This window comes from Trematosphaeria pertusa, assembly GCF_010094035.1.
Source record: "Trematosphaeria pertusa strain CBS 122368 unplaced genomic scaffold BU26scaffold_1, whole genome shotgun sequence".
Taxonomy (NCBI): Eukaryota; Fungi; Ascomycota; class Dothideomycetes; order Pleosporales; family Trematosphaeriaceae; genus Trematosphaeria; species Trematosphaeria pertusa.
In genome coordinates, this window is record NW_022987212.1 from 366,314 (window position 1) to 383,288 (window position 16,975).

Genomic DNA, 16,975 nt, shown 5'->3' on the forward strand with positions numbered 1-16,975 from the left:
TTGCACACAATAGTGCAAAGCCTGATTTCAACAACACCTAGTATTCATACAGCTACAAACGCGTCCAATATATTACAAGGTCATGAACAAAGTTCCTGGGTATTCTTTCTTCCTAGCAATGCAGCATGCGCGTATCCTCAATAATGCTTCCCAAGCAGCCTCAAGTGAACACCAGCCCAAGCCCACCCCGCCGCCGCCGTCTATCGTCATGACATTCAACACCCCCCACAAAAGCTCGTAACGTATGTATGCACAGTTCCCCACACAGTCGTTCATTACAAGAAGTACTCGCCGCGCGTACCTCTTCCTGCCGGCACGGCTCTTCGATGATCGGGGACGGCGCTGAAGATCTGGAATTCGGGCTTCAAATCCTCGCCTAGGTTCATGATGGAGGCCACGTTGCCACAGCGATAGCAGTAGTTCGGTGCTGACCAAACGGTGACAACGTCCTTGTCTTTGAAGTGGTACTAGGGTGGGTGAGCGCGCGCACGTGGAATTTGGTGTTACAACATACCTTATAGCCTTCGTTGACCAGCTGATGCGCTCGAGCAATGAGTTGTAGGCCGTTGACGTGATTGAACTAGAATCTGTCAGCTTCGGACTTTGTCAGGGAAGCATACTTTGACTCACCTCTGAAGAGACCTTGTCTCCGAACAACCACCCAGCGCCGCGAGGAGAGACGGCCCATGTATCGACATCTTCCGGATCACTCCACACCAAGTCGCAAAATGCGCCCTCGTGGGGAATTTCCTGGGCTCTTGCAACCACGCGGATCTGATCCAGTGTCCTGATTTCGGGGCTCAATCCGCCGTGCACACATAGGACTTTTCCGTCTACAATGGCCGCCAAGGCGAGGAAGTCAAAGACCTGACAGCACGCTTTCCATACTGAGGCGTTACCGTACTTGGTCTGGCACTCTTCATAAAAACCGTACACCTGGGTGATCTGCCTGGACTCGTGGTTTCCGCGGACGAGGGTAACTCGATCAGGGAATCTAAATCGTCAGTCGTCGGGTCACTACCAGAACAGAGGAACGCGTACTTCGCCTTCAAGCACATGAGAAGTGTAAAAGTCTCCAAGCTGAAATAACCTCGGTCCACGAAGTCGCCCAGGAAGACAAAGTTCTGCTGTCCATTACCGGTAGGAACATTCCGCGTGGATCCCGCCTCGGACTGTGCTTCTGCACTCCGCCTGCGAGTGATACTTCTACTCCGGCCGCGCTCTTCCTCCTCTTCTTCCTCCTCCTCTTCGCCCTCGTTGGGACTGCTCGGCCCAGTATAGTTGGCATCGCGCTGAAATCTCCTCTTCATCTTCCGCTTTGCCTTCGGGTCTGTAATCATGGTGGGTGGCTCAATATCCTCGGGCTTTATGGCTGAAGGAACGGGGGACGTGGCGGCAGGAGCAATGGGTGGGGTAGGAGTATCGCTGGGCATCCCGCCAGCGACCCGGAAGAGCTCAAGGAGATCGTAGAACTGGCCATGGATGTCGCCACATACTGTGACGGGTGTCCGGACAGGCTGGATATTTGATTCTGTATATGAAGTGTCAGTGTACGGAGCACCACTGTGAGGCGGATACAAGGCGTGCGGATATCGCAATTGAATTAATGCCCAGGAAGAGCTCAATGCAGGGCATCCCTCGGCAGCTGTTGGACCGATAGAACTCACCCTCCATGAGGCACTCCTTCACGATCTCGCAAAGGCGCTTCATCTCGGCTTCCGGCAGGTATTTGCATTGTTTCGCCTGCTCCAACCACTCATCAGGTCCTGCGCCTTTCGAGAGGCGCGCTGGCCCCGGCTGGGGGACGTCGCTGTCCTTCCCCATGGTTCAGAAAGTCTCGCAAGTCGTCAACGGCCCTGGAGAAGAGCAAGGATGCGCGCCTTTCGAATTGGAGAGGCAACAATGGCGGTAAAGAGGGAGTTGGTCGTGTGACGGTGTATTATCAAGCGTGACGTAGCGAATCTCTGCGGTATCATCTGTCGTGGGCGCTAGCAGAGAAGGCCGGATTCAGCAATGAGAGTAATATAGCGAGTTCATCAGTATCCGCAGCGAGTATGCATGGTGATGTGGAAGCACGACTGCCGCAAGCCTGAGGTCGCTGGTGGCAGCTGCAGCTGGCTGGCCGCGGCGCTTGGATGACCGAAGCGTGCCACTTTGGGAAGGCGGTGAGCGTCACTAATTCTTGATAACCTCAATGTCGAAGTGAAGCTTGCCCTTTCCTGCGGCGCATCACCCCTGGCTTTACCTTCCTGTCGCTCGAACAGTGCAGGAGCCGTCGCTGTCGCGCTGCCGGCTACGTATCGCTTGGAGCTTCCATTCCAATGTCCCTATCTACAAATTGCCGTTCTGCCCCCCGCAAAGCTCCCAGTCCACACTCATAGTTCCCAACTCCATTCACAACCGCCCCTTAGGGTCCTGGCAAGCCTCGCAGCCCCCTCGAAAGACACCCACAGGAATGCCGCCCCAGGCCGGCGTTAACGGCGTGCTGCCGGTCACGGTGCTGCAGAAGAATGCCCCCGCATCTGCATCCCGCGGTCCGAAAGCTCCCCAACCGCGACTGAAGCTCGTCTGTCGGAGACTGCCCCCGGGACTGACCAAGGCCGAGTTCGAGAGCATTCTGGGAGAAGAGTGGAAACTCGGTGCCGGAAAGATCGACTGGTTGAGCTACAGGAAGGGCAAGATCTCCAAAGAGTACGCCCCTCCACCCTCATTTTGTGTTGTAGTCTAATCCTAGGACAGCCTTGCCAAACCCTCCAGGCCCTCGCGCGCATACCTTCACGTTACGCAGCAAGCCCACGTCACGGCCCTCGGCGACCACATCCGCGAAGCTACCTTCCATGATGCCGCCAAATCCTTCCAGGATCCCGCCCTTGTCGGCCCGCCAGCGCTTGAGTTCGCCCCATACCCGAAGATGCCAGGAGGCAGGCGGAGGAATGACGCCCGTCAGGGCACCATCGACCAGGACCTGGAGTTCAAGGAGTTCCTCGAGAGCCTAACAGCTCCAATCACCAAGCCAGCTGCTCCCGAAGGCGAAGTTCAAAAGGAGGAGAAGGTCAAGACCACTCCGCTAATTGAAGCGCTCAGAGAGAAGAAGGCTAACAAGGACAAGCCGCAGGCCAAAGGCAAACAAGGTCGTGGCGAGGCTAAAGATGATGCTGCGGAGAAGAAGACTCTGGGCAAGGGCGGGAAGGAGGCTGCGCTCGCTTCTGGAGACAAGAACCGCAGGCTTAACAAGGCTGAGAGAGAGAAGGCTCAGAAGGACGCAGTGAAGGTCCTCAACAAGGAGGCGTCCGCCCTGAAGGACGCCTCCGCAATGGGTTCAACTGACAAGGCCGCTCCAGCTACCCAATCTCCTGCTACGGAACGTAAGCGTGGGAACGTCAATCTGGCGAAGTCGATGCTCCAACGGGATTTGGGCATTGGGCCTGCTCCCAACCGGCGACGAGGCACGAAACGCGAGGTCACTCCGGCTACCCAGGACACCTTGGCCCAACAGGACGAGAACACGGCCGGCAAGCAGAAAGCGAAGGACATTACTCCTGTGTCTGCAACTACTCCATCGGCAGCGGACAAAACTGCATCTGCTTCTACCAAGAAGGAGCGACCATCCCGCGCGGAGCGCCGTGCCTTCAAGGCTTCCTTGGCAGACAAAACAAACAGTAGAGACGACTCCAAGGCACAAACCAAGCCTGCCCCTACCCCTGCCCCTACTATCCTCAAGAAACCCCAATCCGCTCAACCGCAAACCCCCACGGCTCCCAAAGGCCCCGCAGCCGCACGAGCTCCACCCACCGAGCCCGCCGCTGCCAGGAACCCGACGCTTCAACCTCAAGCCACCCCATCCAAGGCAGACGCCACATCTCCCGCCCGTCCAGCAAACCCCACACCCTCATCTGCTCTACCTGCACCTACCCCCACGGGCAAGCAGGCGTTCCTGAAACACGCCAATGCCTCCCAAGGAATTACCGAACCGCTTATCGAAGAAGCTTTGAAGGTCTTTGGCGCTATTGAGAAGGTGGAGATCGACAAGAGGAAAGGGTTTGCCTATGTGGACTTTGCGGAGCCGGAGGGTCTTCAGAACGCTATCGCTGCCAGTCCGGTCAAGGTCGCACAGGGCGCCGTACAGGTGCTCGAGCGGAAGGAGAAAGTTGCTCGAAACCGTCCGTTCGCTGGGCCTCCTACCGGACCGGCTCGTGGCCGTGGGGGATTTGGTCCGCGCGGTCGCGGACGTGGAGGCGCGAGGGGTGGCGGACATGCCATCCCAAACCTCACTCTTGGAGACCCGGCACCGGCATCTGCGGCTGCACCAGCACCGGCACCGGCACCGGCGGCGTCTGCACCTGCTACGAGTGAAGCAGCAACATGAGATAATAACGTGAGAGGATTGCGTTGATGCCACGGTCAGCGACGAACCGTGATCACGAGACGCTTCAGTTCACAACGCCGAACGCCACGCTGCATGGAATCCGACATACCGAATTATCTCCGTTATGTACTATCACGACAGGCCTAACACTGATGATTGGGTCAGCATTTTGCATAGCTCTCAACATTGTCCGAGCATGATCCAAAGGTTAGACCGGATATGCAAACCCGGATATGTTTCCGTCGGCATCACTTCAAGGTCCGGCCCCAGCGTCGGAACCCCAACCACATGCAGATATGCAATATGAGTACAAGGATGTGGTCATGGTCTAGGAGAGTCATTGCAGGAGGACGGCGGTATGTCATGGTGGACTACCTAGTTATAGTCAACGAGATATGGATACTTTGCTAGTCTTGACGCTCAAATGAAATATGGACTTGCTTATGTATGAATATCTGCTTTAACGCTTTCTTCCGTCCAAGAAATGTGCTGCTGCGTGTGACGTATATGCACAGCTCTGCATCCCAGAGTTCTTCTCAACGCATAACCTCGGCTCAGTGCTAAATATGCTATGCCAAACGCACCCAAAAAGTGCTGTGTCAAATACGCCCGACGAACGCCAATGCTTCCCGTGCTAATTCAAAGTGCAACTTCACCCCTTCCATCTCTACGCTTCAATGCCAGCTCATATTCCTAGGTAGTACTTCCCCCTCTCATACACAAAGAAACTTGTCGCCACCATCGGGATCACCTTCACGTAGCCAATCGTGAGCCCGACAAAGAACCCCCTCCAGCCCTTCTCCATGTGTATCCTCCTCGTTACTTCCGGGATGCTGAGCCGATGTCCGTCTCCTATGACGCCGCCAACTTGCATGCGCCGTCTTATGACCTCTAAAGGGTAGGATACCGTTTGCGAGATGAAGCCGGCGAAGCCACCTGTGCTGAGCTCGGCCCAGTAGCGTAGTTGCGCGGGTTTGTGTGACGAGGTTGTGGTTTCTTCGCGCGAAGTGTGCGGGAGCGTGGTGTAGGGTGCGAGGGACGGGTGCCGCATTAGATCGGACATCGAGTCGTGGGCGAGAAAAGAGGCGCCGGCGTACGGTACCATGCCGAGCAGCGTGGGACTAAAGCCACGGAAGAAGTTCGCCAGACCGGTTCTTGGGGCGGCTTTCTCAACTACCGTGGCTGCTGCGGCAGTGAGAGGGTTGTTTGGATGGTGGGCCGTGGGCCGTGGATGCTCGTTGTATATCAAGCGACATATGGATCTTAGTGTGCTTCTTTGCTGTTGCCGGGTTTCGAAGGCTAAGCGTACGCGGATCACTTCGAGCGGGTAGGTGAAGAATACAGAGCACATGCCTGCGAGGGAACCTGAGATAAATCGGCGCGCAGGTGTTTCTTGGTGCCGCCCGTTTATGACGATATGGCGGATTTGTTCGTAGGCAAGGAATTTAATGCCGGCGTAGGGGAAGATGCGGAGGAGGGTTGCGGAATGGCCCTTAAACAGCCCCGGTATTCCATTCTGGCCGTATATCTCACGCACCGCGGCGGGGAGACCGGACCAGTGGCCTGCGTACTTTGCAAACAACGGATTGCCTGTCTGGAAGAGAATCTTTACGCGGTCGAGGGGGCCCACGACAGTTTTTGCAGCGCATCCCGCCATGCCCCCGGCAAGCCCGCTCTTGACTAGGTATTCCGGGGTCTGCTTATCCACCTTCTTTGTCGATGTCTTTGCGCCGGCTGCGCTGCCCGCCGTTTTCTCCTTCTGCGGGATGATCGCATCGTCGTCGGTCGGGCATAGCGGTGGTGACTGCTGGCGTTTCGTAGTATGCGCGGAGAGTGTTTGCGCCGTGGTCATGATTCGGGAGTGTTCGTCGTCATAGCGGAGGATGTGCGAGGACATCCCGAAGCCTTTCGTCGCCGTCTTTGTGCCTACCTCAACATGAGAGCGCGAATTGTGGGTCTTTTGATTAGATTAGGGGTGGGCGAGGAGTGGCATTTGGGCGTGATGTGACTAGAAAGACGGGGAAGTGTGTGGAGGAATGTGCGGTCGGCCATGACGTTACTTGCCGAGGATCTGGGTTCGTGAAAGGCATCGTTCCGGCCGGCAGCGCCAAGCCTGCCGATGGAAAGCGGAACATCTGGGCTTCTGTTTTTGTCACGACAAACAACACCACGGTTCGATACGGATCGGTATCCGTCGCACTGTGAACATACCCGGGTTGCGAAGGAAAGCCAGGCTGATAACGGATACGTACCTCTTTGATCGCAATTGTAGACTCACAGTAAAGACGGTAACGTAGAGGCCGTCGCCAATAGCGACATCACGCGAGTCGGTATTTCTTTCTGAAAATCCAAAGTCTGTTTTCTGCACTCGATATCTACGACCTTCAAAACTTCCAGTCACCCTATTCTCTTCTGTATTCGAGAACAACTAACTCTTCTTCATGCAGGACCATGTCGGATCCAATCCCCGGTGGCATCCAGCGCACAGCTATACTCTACCAGAACGCGAATCAAGATATCATTCTCATTGATATTCCGAAGTCGATCGCGGTAGCCCAAAGACGTTCGGGTATTCTCCTCTCCTCTTCTCCGCTGGAGGCGCCCATTCCCCTGCATGATGAGCCAACGCCCGAGAAAGCGAAGGCACACAAGGCCCGGCATCTTCTGAACCCAGACCTTCATGCCGACTACAAGGTCTTAATCGAACAGGCGCTTGCCGAAATCTGCAATCATGTATCGGGACCGTGGTGCAGACCACGTCAACTAATGGCCCACGTACCGAAACCTGGGAAGACGGACATGCACATCGACGACCCAGAAAAGGAACTCGAAAGCCGACTCCGGGAGTGGGCCGCACTGGGCGAAAGCAAGGGCGAGGATAGTGCATTCGACTTCCAGAAGATGATGGCTTCTCTCGGTACGACTTCCGGACCCAATGCAACATCGAGCGGAACAGTCACACACAAGTGGTTGATGTCGTACGGCCCTGCACGCGAGATCAAGGGCGATGCACAACGTGCTAAAGCTGGCCCGCAGAGTGGGTCAGAGGAACCTTGGATGGCTTTCTTTCACAATCCGGAGGACCATGCTTTAGACCTAGCCGTCTTTGGGAGTATGGCTCAGTCGCCTGAGTACCGTTTCACGATCCCTCCGAGAGCGACCTTCTTCCTCAGCGACTCCACCCACTCGGACGCGTTCCGTGCTTCGTTTCGCGAACTGACAGACGAGTACACCCTTCCGAGGCATTTCGACTTGGTCCTCCTGGATCCACCATGGCCCAATCGATCGGCGAAACGAAAGGGAGCTTACGAGCAAGTTGGAGGTATGCCTCACGTGAAGAAGATGCTGTTGAACATGGACATCGACAGTTACTTTGAGCACAATGCTCTCGTAGGCGTCTGGATTACAAACAAGGAAGCTCTGCGTGCGCACGTACTCGGTCCGGGAGGACTTTTTGAGAAGTGGAACGTTGGCTTGATCGAGGAATGGGTATGGATCAAGACGACTACACATGGCGAGCCCATGTTCAATATCGACAGCCTTTTGCGAAAGCCATATGAGATTCTGCTCCTCGGAAGAGCGGCGCCCAACTCGTGGACAACCATGGCTCCGGCGCCCTTCATCAAGAAGAGAGTTATCGCTGCGGTGCCGGACATCCACTCCCGCAAGCCGTGTCTCAAGGAGCTGCTTGAGCCCTACATGCCGGATATAAACGACTACAGCGCCCTCGAAATATTCTCTCGGTATCTTGTCGCCGGATGGACATCATGGGGTAATGAAGTGCTCAAGTACAATTGGGATCAATATTGGGCATCCGCACCCGGTTCCGAGAGATCTTCAGCGGATACTCCATCCAGATGAGTGCCCTTCATCAAACCGGTATGCGCATCCGGAACGTCGACCGCCGGCTGCAAAACACTGGCTGCAAAACATCTTCCGGCGGCCATGGCACAACAAGCCGACAGTAAACGGCCATGCAGATTGACAATCTCGACGATCTGCAGCGCATTCCCGGTATGTCTCCCGCCATGGTATTCTCTCCTCATCACGAGATGCGCCTCAACGGACCCGTGACCCGGTCGCAAATGTACTCATGTATTCTAGACTGGCCTCATTAATAGCCTTATTCGCGGCGTAAGGCGACGACAGCCGAAATCCACATTTCCCCGGCCTACCCTCGGATCTATGATTCATGCAGCGTCTTTGGGAGGATGCTGGCGATAAAGTACCGGCTCCACATTTCCTCCGTCTGTATGTGGTGGAGAGTGGGGGACGGCATTTTTTGAAGTTATTGCGAAAGAACGTGGGGCATAGAACTTGGCAGCGGGCTATGTTCTTGTGGTACCCACAGTCAGCCTTTCTAGCAGGAGATTTCCCGCGTGCTTTCGGGCAGAGCCTTCGTAGGGTCTTTGGTAGGCGGAATAATTCACGCGGAATAAACATGTGATTTGGATTGGGCTCTCGTGGTCGACTGTTGTCAGTCGGGCTCTCGCTGAAGCCTCACTACTCCGGTGCCGCTCGCCGCTTTCCGCTTGTGGCTCTTCAGACGCCCCGCGCGGGCAAGCTCCGCTACTGACACATGAAAAACAACAAACACCAGCACAAGCAGCCCTAGCATATCGCGGGAGCTTCACTAGCATTTTCGCACATGCCGCTGTTGTCGCCGCGAGCCAGCGCAACCAGTCGTCGGTTCCCGTCGAGCCCTTTCCTGAACTCCCCGACGACTCCTCCCGCTCACCTCCACTCCAGTCCGTGGGTTCTGGACAGCGTGGATGACAGATCAGCGTTTCTACGCCGCTTTTCTTTTGATAGGTAGCTCGACTTCCCGACGTCAATACCCGCCAGCATGGGAAAACGCAGCAGCAGAGCCACGCTGGCGCAACGAAGAGGGGGTGGGTTGCACGGCATACGGAGAGCCCGCGATCGCAGTTGTGCATCTGGCAGTTGCAGTTGCGGTTCGTAAAAATGACAGCTCACCAGCTTGCGTGTTCACCGCCACAGGCTGGCCTCGCTGACTGTTTCTGCTACTATTGGGCACACTTCGCTTCTATGAATGGCCCTTTTTGGGATCATGATCATGATCTGTCTGCTAACTGATGATGACTCCGAGATTGGGGAGGTCCACGGGTGGTGCTGACAGCCTTGCGATGAGAATAGGAACACGCTGCGAGGTGCGGATGCAAGTTACCTGACTGCGGTATCGATAGTCGTGATTACTGTCGGAGTCAGGCTGAGGTTGCAATCCTGTACGGACGGGACGGCAAGACCGTGACTCTGGGTGCTGCTGATCTCCAGATTCCGGAGCCGGTGATGAGATGAGATGACTGGAGCAGAGTTGCGGGGTGTCAGATCAGAAGTCAGCTTTGGCCTTGCTTCGCCTTACCTTGCGTGTGCCTTTGCCTCCGTTCGCATCGCATGGCATGCGAACCCCTTCTTCGTTTCGAAATGCGCAACTGACTGATAAGTTGTTGAAAGTCCGAAGGGCGCTTCGCTTCGCTTCGCAAGGTCCACAAACGCGAACGCCGTAACCGCCCGGAGAAGGTGGCAGGGTGGTCATCCACCACCACCTCCACCACCAACAACAGGACCCCGCGTGCCGCTCGTGTGCGACGGCTGATCGCCTGTTGGTGGATGAGACAGGCGCATGCGCTGCCCGCACGCACGCGCGCATGCAATCCAGATGACAGATCAGCTTGTCAGATGGACCTCACGACGGAGATGTGTGCATGCGATAGGTATTGTGAAAACCGGAGAATGAAGGGGTGGGATGCGGCGCTTATCGATAGTTGTTGGTGGAGAGGCGTGGAGTACCGCGCGGGTTAATGGGGCCCGAGTTTGTCGGACCGAGTTGAGTTTGTACATACAATGAGTGCACTGGAGTGTTTGGTGGTCGGGATTGGGGCCTAGAGTCCGGTAGGTACATGGGGATGTACCTTCGTACTGTAGTCTAGAAGGTACATGCGCGAGTACATTATTTGGACGGGTGCAGTAGTGGGTGTTCTGGAAGGGTACAGTACATGGGTACTTGAACCGCAGAGGGTCTGGAGTAAGTGATGGACGTGATGTGTTACAGGGGAGTAAAGGACTGAGCGAGCGTCGCAGTGCTCCGTAGTCGCAGGGAAATCTCAGGGAAAAAGCACAAAAAAGACCGGTCTTTTTTTTGGCTTGACTTTATCCACCTACAAGCGTCAAACGCTGGATGAAGCGCTCCTGAATAATGCTCTTCCATGGTTACTCCAAGCAACGGTCCCGGCTCTCCGAAGCATCCCGTAGCCGCTTGCTAATTCATGTCTCCCGTCTACTACTACCGTAGTAGTCAGTAGTAAAAATCGCGCACCGAAGTTTCTCCCGCTCGTAGCAAGCGGAAGCGCTTCCCCCACAGGTTTACTGCGCGCCATTATTTTCTACCGTAGCATCCCTGATCCGATCGGCAAGGCACTCGGGCAGCGCCGAACCACGTGCGAGAAGCAACCGTGGAAGGTGCCACCTTGAAACCACCGCTTCAAACTTTCCTGATTTGGAGATCTTGGCGACAAGCCAACATCCATGGATACAGGAGAAGTTTCTTCACGCAAGAGAAGATTCTTCACACGACGGCGGCGCGCCGCAGAAGCCAGGTGGAAGCAAGCACGAGTCAAGGGTGATGATACCTCGCCGCCATGGAAGCCGCGAGAAAGGGATGAAATAGAGCAGACGTGATTCGTGGATGCTCGTCGTGTCGCGGAAGCGGATACAAACCTTTTCCCTCCTCAGCTCAGGACCCCTAAACATGCGACCCTGCATACGAAAAAGAACCTTCTTGGCCTCGTTTTCTGCTCGAAAAGCAGCGACGTGGGATATTTCGTATCTACTCGAATTTGCCATCGCGGAACGAGCACTTCGTCGCCGCACATGCTTGGGCTGGGTAAAGGCCGAAATAGCTCGTGGGCGCTTGGACGCAGCAATATCCAGGACCGCGAGCCGAGCAGCAGAAACCTTCTTCGCGTCTTCTACGGGCATTTGGAAGGAGGCGAAAGACGGTCTCGAGATTAAAGTGGTTAAAGTTAGGCGTCCGAGCGCCGCCGCTGCGTGCCCCCAGATGCTCGGTCCGCGACCGCATATCAAAACGTGGATGAATTTGGAAGATGACAACGTGGAAGGTGAGATTATTTGGCTGAAATTAGAAAATGGCAGGAGGGCGGTGTTGGAATATGTTGTGTTAGTGCCCGACACATGCAGGAGGATCGATAGTATTGCGGCGGGTGGTGAGCGGGTATCGAGCGGGTGTGGTGGTGCTGACTGCAGATGTTCGCATAATTGATGACCGGACATTGCAGAGCTCTACTCAGCCTTGCGCAGACTGGCTGGAAGAGGGTGTACGGAGTACGAGGCTTCCAAGGTTGCGCTTTTGGGCTGTTGGTGGTTTCTTGGGGTGTCCGAACGCTTTCCGGTTGTGCTGCGGAACCGCGCGCGCCGCCTGCTTCTCGTGGCTTTCCTGATGCGGACGTCCGAGGTGTGCGCGGATGAATGACGGCTTGTTCGTCCCATGTGCAAAGTTTTGCCTGTGGCGGCCATGCTTGTGCTGCTAGCTCGCGGAGGCTAGAATTTGCAACGGAGACTAAGCTGGAGGTGCTAGACCCTGAGATCGCCGTCTGAAGGTGGTGCATGTGAAGGGGGCTAATGTACCCCAGGTTACCACCCGGCTAAACTTCGTCCACGCTGACACCCGGACTCTCTTTCCCGCATGGGGCACGGCCAGACGGCGGAGTCCCTCAGGCTTCAGCAAGGTTTTTGCGGTGCGTTTCGTTTCACCCCGTGGCGATCCAGCGCCCCGCGTGGCCCTCTTCACGAGCGCGCAGAACAGGCTGCCGTCGCCGAGGCCGGGCAAATCAGGGCGGCGAGAGGGCAGCGCGGAGCCCGCATGTGCCAAAACACAGAGTTGTTGTCGCGCCTTGGGTTATTGGGCGCCGCGCTGCACACCCGCCGGCAAATGGGAGTCACAAGGCGGAGCTGCGGATGGGATGCCGGAGAGCGCGTTCGACATCCCCTTTTGGCAGCCCAAACGCTGCCGGCTGAATGCGCGGGATGTGGATGGGCAAACCTGCCCCGATACCCGAGGGATGATCGCCGGACTAAGCTTACTCCAGCAAGTGGACGCTTAGTCGAGCACGGAGGACCGAGACGCAAATGTCCCCCGTTTTTCCGCCTCGTGGGGGCGTGGGACCGCCGCTTGCACAGTGCGAGGCCGGCGTGGGCGCTGCTGCAGTTGCGGGCTCAGGATCGCATTCCAGGGCGGTTGTGCTTCAGGGCTCGCGATGCTACCTGGAGAGCGTCAGTGGAGGCCCGGTGCCAGCGCGCAACACAGCTGGCGCCGCAGCACGACTGTTGACTGTTGACTGCTGGCAGGCCGGTCGAGTCATCGCAGCGAGGCGCGCGTGCGAAGAGCGACAGGGCGCGCGAGCTTAGGCGGCGACTTCGCATGGGGAAAGGCGGTCTCGAGTCCCGAGCCGGGGGCTGCCCCATCTGCAGCGGACCAGGCCAACGGGGCTGACGGCTTTGCAAACAGCGGTCAACTGCACCCAATCCCTTGCCCCCCATGAATAGGCGGTCACTCACCGCAAATGTCTCCAGAAGCAAATCAGGGCCCGACAGCGCGCAGGCGTTTCATGCGTCGCCAACGCGTGGCGGAGCGTTTGAATTTGCGACGGAAGATATAACGCCGCAGTGACCACGCATCCCACGTCCAGCCCAGGTGATATACCACGTCGAGACACGCCGTCCACGGAGACACATTGCTTCTGACTCGCACTCCTGACCCGCCGCCTCACTCGCCGACTTGTTATATTGCTGCCATCATCCCGCCGACATCCTGCGTCCGCACTTTTCACATCAGGATTTAGTGTTGCATCCGCCGCCGCATCCCCATTTCCGGCGCCCGCAAACTTGATTCCACCGTCGGATCCGGTTCCGCTCTGCCACGCCGTCATACGCCCGGGCGAAAACGCCTCGGTTGACCTGCCAGCCTGTCCTGACGTCGACCACGCGCAACGCCGACGCGTCTTCCGCCGACCATATTTGCCCCGGCTACGTCCGCAAGCGCACGTAAACATATATCCACCGCGCTCTCGCACCCACGCGCAAATGCATTTCGAAGCTTCGCCAGGCTCGTCGCCTTCCAAGTCGCTCCCCATCTCCATCAGGACCATGGCCTCGCCCTCAGGATCCATCTACAGCAACTGCTCGACCGAGTCGTCGTCGTCGTCAAGTCGCGGCTCCTCCTGCGCCTATCCCTCCTGGCCGACCGGCAGCTCGCTCGAGTACCGCAGCACGCCCAGCTCCTTCATCAGCGACGCCGACCTCTTCGGCGAGGACGTCGACGACGACTTCTGCCCCTTCCTGCAGGAGGCACCGGCACCGCCACGCCAGCCGCCCATGGCTCAGGCCTTCCCCATCCTGCCGCCACTCTACGCTGCTGAGAAGCCCAAGAAGCAGCGGAGGCGCAGCAGCGGCCGCAAGCAGCGACGTCCTTCTAAGCCTATGACTCCCATCTCGGAGTCCCCTGAGGCCATCCGCGAGTGAAGACTAGGCCGACAACCTGAATGATACCCTCCACATTACTGTAAGTCCATCACAAACGCGTCGAATCGCGTCGCAGCTGCTAACTTTGTCCTCCAGTAATGTTTGATATCAACAACATATCTGAAGCCGCGCGCATCGTATTGTTAGCGCCGCGGCTTCATCTCCACCACCCATGTGGCTGGTGGCATCCCACATGTGGGCGTCAGCCACAGTTGGTGTGCCTAACGGCTGCCGCTGCTCGCTGTAACGAAGAAATATTTTCTTCTTCGCGCTCCGCTGGTCGTTGGGCGTGTTGGGTCTGACGGTTTGCGAACTGCGCGCGTAACACTCGTCACGCATTCATTTCGCACTCCGATCAGCATCCGGATCCCCAGCACATCTGCACCACCGGCGACCGACGCCGGAAGTCGATAGCGTCAGCCGCAGTCACACTGCCACGGCTGGCTGCTTGTCGCGGGTGCCGTGAGGAGAGACTGTTGTCACTTCCTCCACGCAGCCTCCACGCGAGTTTCGCACGTCCCCGCGGGGTTCTCGCCTCAGGGCTGCAGCCTTCCACATCGCTTGGACCGACCTCCTCTCAAGGGTCCATCAGTCAGATCCAGATTCGGCGATCACCCAAGCTAGGGATGCCGGACCGCCGCCGCGCCCTAGGGGATCATTGTGAGGGAGCGAATGAGCGAGAGAGCGCTCGAGTCGGATTGGCGGTTGAGCTGTGACAGATTTTCAGCATTTGCAGGCGTTCTGGGACTTGGCATTTTTGATACCCCCTCCGATATGCGGACTGGCCCGGACTGGGAACGGGATGTTTTTCATGCGCGGGACTGCTTTTGTGCCGCATGGCGTGCGGGGGCTGCGTGTGGCTTTCACGCCTTGCCTCTTATGATACCCCTTCACTGATACCCAGCGAATATCAATATTTGATCTTGACAATCCTTCGCTTTTCGCGCTCGTGAATTATCGTGGTGAAGAAAATGAAGGTTGAGCTAACGAGCCTGTCACACCTCGTCACACCTAGCGGCTCGTTGAGATGTACGCCCATCTCGTTGTGGCGGCTCGTGGTCTTCGTCGTGGGACTTCGGTGAATGGGTTGGATGGCTTCGCCCAGGGTACAGTTCCTTCTGAATATCGCGAAGACATAGGCCAAACGCCCTTAAGAGGAGTTAACCATGCTTCCGGACGTATGATACGCCATTGCATACTCTAGTTACGACGCCCGTCAACGATCCTTCCTGATGGCTTCAAATCATCGCATGAAGGAGGCCCAGAAGGAGATACCCCGTGACATGCAAGCCAAAAATAAGCTCACAACGATTTCGGTAAGCCGCCGCTACCGTGCCGGAAGCGAAGTTATTCCTTGGAGTCTTGAGCTCACGCTTCCGGCGGCCGATGCATCCTCCGTGTCACACTCGGTCTGAAATCCAGGCCACAAGGGGTTGCGACCTGTTGTCTCGAGTTGAGCACCCGAGGCGTTCTGGAAACTTGCACTGAGGGGAAGGTTGCGTTGCAGAGCTCCCTTACCGCAGCTTGTCGTTGAGAGAGACGTGGGGTGCGTGTTGGGATAGTGAGGGGCAGAAAGAGGGGTGGCTGGGCTTGCGGTGAAGCGCAGCAAGGATGCGATGCTAGTGCGGGCGCTTACACCCGCACGGTTGACAAGTCGTGGGCAAAACCCAGCAGAGATAATCTCGTTGGAGCAAAAGCCAAATTATGTGATACGTGCCGCTTGGGGTCGCGAATGCGATAGAGTTCCCACCCAGGCGATAAAGGGTAGATGTTGAGGTGTTGCTTCATGCTTCATTTTGTGACCCTCGGGCGTAACCAGGGAGCGTGATATTGAATCTAATATGCGGTTGTTATCGACCAGCATACCGATATCAGCACTGGGCAAAAGAGCTCCCTCGCGGATCGACGAAGCTTGGACTGCTGTAAGTCACACTGCGGGAGGGAGGAAGAGGCGTGCGGCGCGGAATCGGCTGTGCCTGTGCTTCGTTCATCGCTCGTCTTGAATCAACGACATGTTCATGTATTCCAAACACACGATCTTCGCTTGTACTTCGTTCAGCAGAAAGGGGTTCCTGGAGATAGGGGCCGTATATGTATGCGTCGACGAATCCGTCAACGAGGGGGCCGTCATCCTGTGCGTTGCGATACACGCGCTCGGGTTGAGTATTAGGTCGGAATAACCGCTCGATGGGGTCCTCCACGTCATGCGCGAGGTTGCGGATGCAGTCTCCGGCTCAGATCAGTCCCCTTTCCTCGTGTCGCAGCCAGCAGCGAACGCTCGTTGCTCCCCTGAGGGACCACGATCTTGGTGCCACAGAGACTACATTGCCGTTTCCGAGCACAGTGCCAGAGCAATGGGATGGCCCGCAGTAGGTCCGAGGCGTGGGCGCATGTTGTGGACCCAACCGCCCCCAGCGGACTTCAGTTCATCAATTGGGGCTGTTGGAAGAGTCAGGACGGCAGTGCTATCGCGCAATCGTCGCGAGATATCGATGCAAAAATATCGTAAGCTTTGAGCGAACATCGCTCTGATATATGCAGCCAGTCTGCTTCGCGCGGTGGGGTTGCACTTCTAGGCAGGCCCTTGGTGGATCACCCATGCACACGGCCCGCACCCAGGCTCCGCTGCGCATCATGATTCGGTCGCGGGCGGAACCCTGATGTGATTCGGCTTGCCTCTGTCACCTTGGACTGGCCAATTAGCCGGCACCATCGAGCTCTCATCCTGAACCCTCGTCGTCCACCTCTTCGTTCCTGTGCTCTCGAGCCCTTTGAGAGGCTGCTCTGTTCGTCCCATGCAGGCACCGCGGTTTCTGCGGCGCGAAACCTAGCCAACGATGCGGTCGTGTCACTGGGGCGGCCAGCTTGGCGGCCGGCATGATTCCAGCATTCGCACGTCTGGCTGGAGCTCGCTGGTTCGTCGAGTCCGATGTCCATCTCGAGCTTCCACCGTCGCCAGCAAATGAACAGGCGTGAACCCCAGCCGTTGAGCGCCTCATTGTCCCCGGTTATGGCACTCGTTAAGTGCTCGCTGGCTTGACAGACTCAGGC

At 57.0% G+C, this 16,975-nt stretch overlaps 8 protein-coding genes across 8 annotated transcripts; 4 read left to right on the forward strand and 4 right to left on the reverse strand.

Moving 5' to 3' along the window:
• Nucleotides 1–37: 37 nt before the first annotated feature.
• On the reverse strand, nucleotides 38–2,134 carry BU26DRAFT_512590 (Metallo-dependent phosphatase). Its single transcript, XM_033827411.1, has 5 exons — nucleotides 1,668–2,134; nucleotides 1,042–1,531; nucleotides 631–994; nucleotides 515–580; nucleotides 38–467 (listed from the first exon to the last, which is right to left on the reverse strand). Exons 1-5 carry the CDS (start codon nucleotides 1,822–1,824, stop codon nucleotides 276–278), a joined length of 1,269 nt encoding a protein of 422 aa, XP_033690622.1. The 5' UTR covers nucleotides 1,825–2,134; the 3' UTR covers nucleotides 38–275.
• Nucleotides 2,135–2,455: 321 nt separating this feature from the next.
• BU26DRAFT_545190 (uncharacterized protein) lies at nucleotides 2,456–4,369 on the forward strand (the record flags this gene model as incomplete). Its single annotated transcript, XM_033831775.1, has 2 exons — nucleotides 2,456–2,691; nucleotides 2,740–4,369. 2 exons carry the CDS (start codon nucleotides 2,456–2,458, stop codon nucleotides 4,364–4,366), a joined length of 1,863 nt encoding a protein of 620 aa, XP_033690623.1.
• Nucleotides 4,370–4,739: 370 nt separating this feature from the next.
• BU26DRAFT_512592 (mitochondrial carrier protein-like protein LEU5) lies at nucleotides 4,740–6,298 on the reverse strand. The gene has a single exon (XM_033827412.1). The coding sequence runs from the start codon at nucleotides 6,261–6,263 to the stop codon at nucleotides 5,052–5,054; it is 1,212 nt and encodes a 403-aa protein (XP_033690624.1). The 5' UTR covers nucleotides 6,264–6,298; the 3' UTR covers nucleotides 4,740–5,051.
• A 423-nt stretch (nucleotides 6,299–6,721) lies between these two features.
• On the forward strand, nucleotides 6,722–8,232 carry BU26DRAFT_4518 (MT-A70-domain-containing protein). The gene has a single exon (XM_033824774.1). The coding sequence runs from the start codon at nucleotides 6,818–6,820 to the stop codon at nucleotides 8,225–8,227; it is 1,410 nt and encodes a 469-aa protein (XP_033690625.1). The 5' UTR covers nucleotides 6,722–6,817; the 3' UTR covers nucleotides 8,228–8,232.
• Nucleotides 8,233–8,506: 274 nt separating this feature from the next.
• On the reverse strand, nucleotides 8,507–9,510 carry BU26DRAFT_4528 (uncharacterized protein). The gene has a single exon (XM_033824809.1). It carries the CDS (start codon nucleotides 9,301–9,303, stop codon nucleotides 8,695–8,697), a length of 609 nt encoding a protein of 202 aa, XP_033690626.1. The 5' UTR covers nucleotides 9,304–9,510; the 3' UTR covers nucleotides 8,507–8,694.
• A 1,423-nt stretch (nucleotides 9,511–10,933) lies between these two features.
• Nucleotides 10,934–11,677, reverse strand: BU26DRAFT_498423 (uncharacterized protein; the record flags this gene model as incomplete). The annotated part of the gene is made up of 1 exon (XM_033826337.1): nucleotides 10,934–11,677. One exon carries the CDS (start codon nucleotides 11,675–11,677, stop codon nucleotides 10,934–10,936), a length of 744 nt encoding a protein of 247 aa, XP_033690627.1.
• A 206-nt stretch (nucleotides 11,678–11,883) lies between these two features.
• On the forward strand, nucleotides 11,884–12,771 carry BU26DRAFT_4532 (uncharacterized protein). Its single transcript, XM_033824824.1, has one exon. It carries the CDS (start codon nucleotides 12,090–12,092, stop codon nucleotides 12,732–12,734), a length of 645 nt encoding a protein of 214 aa, XP_033690628.1. The 5' UTR covers nucleotides 11,884–12,089; the 3' UTR covers nucleotides 12,735–12,771.
• Nucleotides 12,772–13,279: 508 nt separating this feature from the next.
• On the forward strand, nucleotides 13,280–13,978 carry BU26DRAFT_4498 (uncharacterized protein). Its single transcript, XM_033824725.1, has one exon. It carries the CDS (start codon nucleotides 13,487–13,489, stop codon nucleotides 13,922–13,924), a length of 438 nt encoding a protein of 145 aa, XP_033690629.1. The 5' UTR covers nucleotides 13,280–13,486; the 3' UTR covers nucleotides 13,925–13,978.
• The last annotated feature ends 2,997 nt before the right edge of the window (nucleotides 13,979–16,975 follow it).

Excerpts from the sequence above, each read along its gene's own strand:
- BU26DRAFT_4528 (XM_033824809.1), bottom strand. The coding sequence starts at position 9,303 with ATGCACAACTGCGATCGCGGGCTCTCCGTATGCCGTGCAACCCACCCC.
- BU26DRAFT_4532 (XM_033824824.1), top strand. The coding sequence starts at position 12,090 with ATGGGGCACGGCCAGACGGCGGAGTCCCTCAGGCTTCAGCAAGGTTTT.
- BU26DRAFT_4498 (XM_033824725.1), top strand. The coding sequence starts at position 13,487 with ATGCATTTCGAAGCTTCGCCAGGCTCGTCGCCTTCCAAGTCGCTCCCC.
- BU26DRAFT_512590 (XM_033827411.1), bottom strand. The coding sequence starts at position 1,824 with ATGGGGAAGGACAGCGACGTCCCCCAGCCGGGGCCAGCGCGCCTCTCG. Across the intron at positions 1,532-1,667 it reads GAAGGAGTGCCTCATGGAGG|AATCAAATATCCAGCCTGTC; the intron begins GTGAGTTCTATC and ends CTTCATATACAG. Across the intron at positions 581-630 it reads GAGACAAGGTCTCTTCAGAG|TTCAATCACGTCAACGGCCT; the intron begins GTGAGTCAAAGT and ends GACAGATTCTAG.
- BU26DRAFT_4518 (XM_033824774.1), top strand. The coding sequence starts at position 6,818 with ATGTCGGATCCAATCCCCGGTGGCATCCAGCGCACAGCTATACTCTAC.
- BU26DRAFT_512592 (XM_033827412.1), bottom strand. The coding sequence starts at position 6,263 with ATGTCCTCGCACATCCTCCGCTATGACGACGAACACTCCCGAATCATG.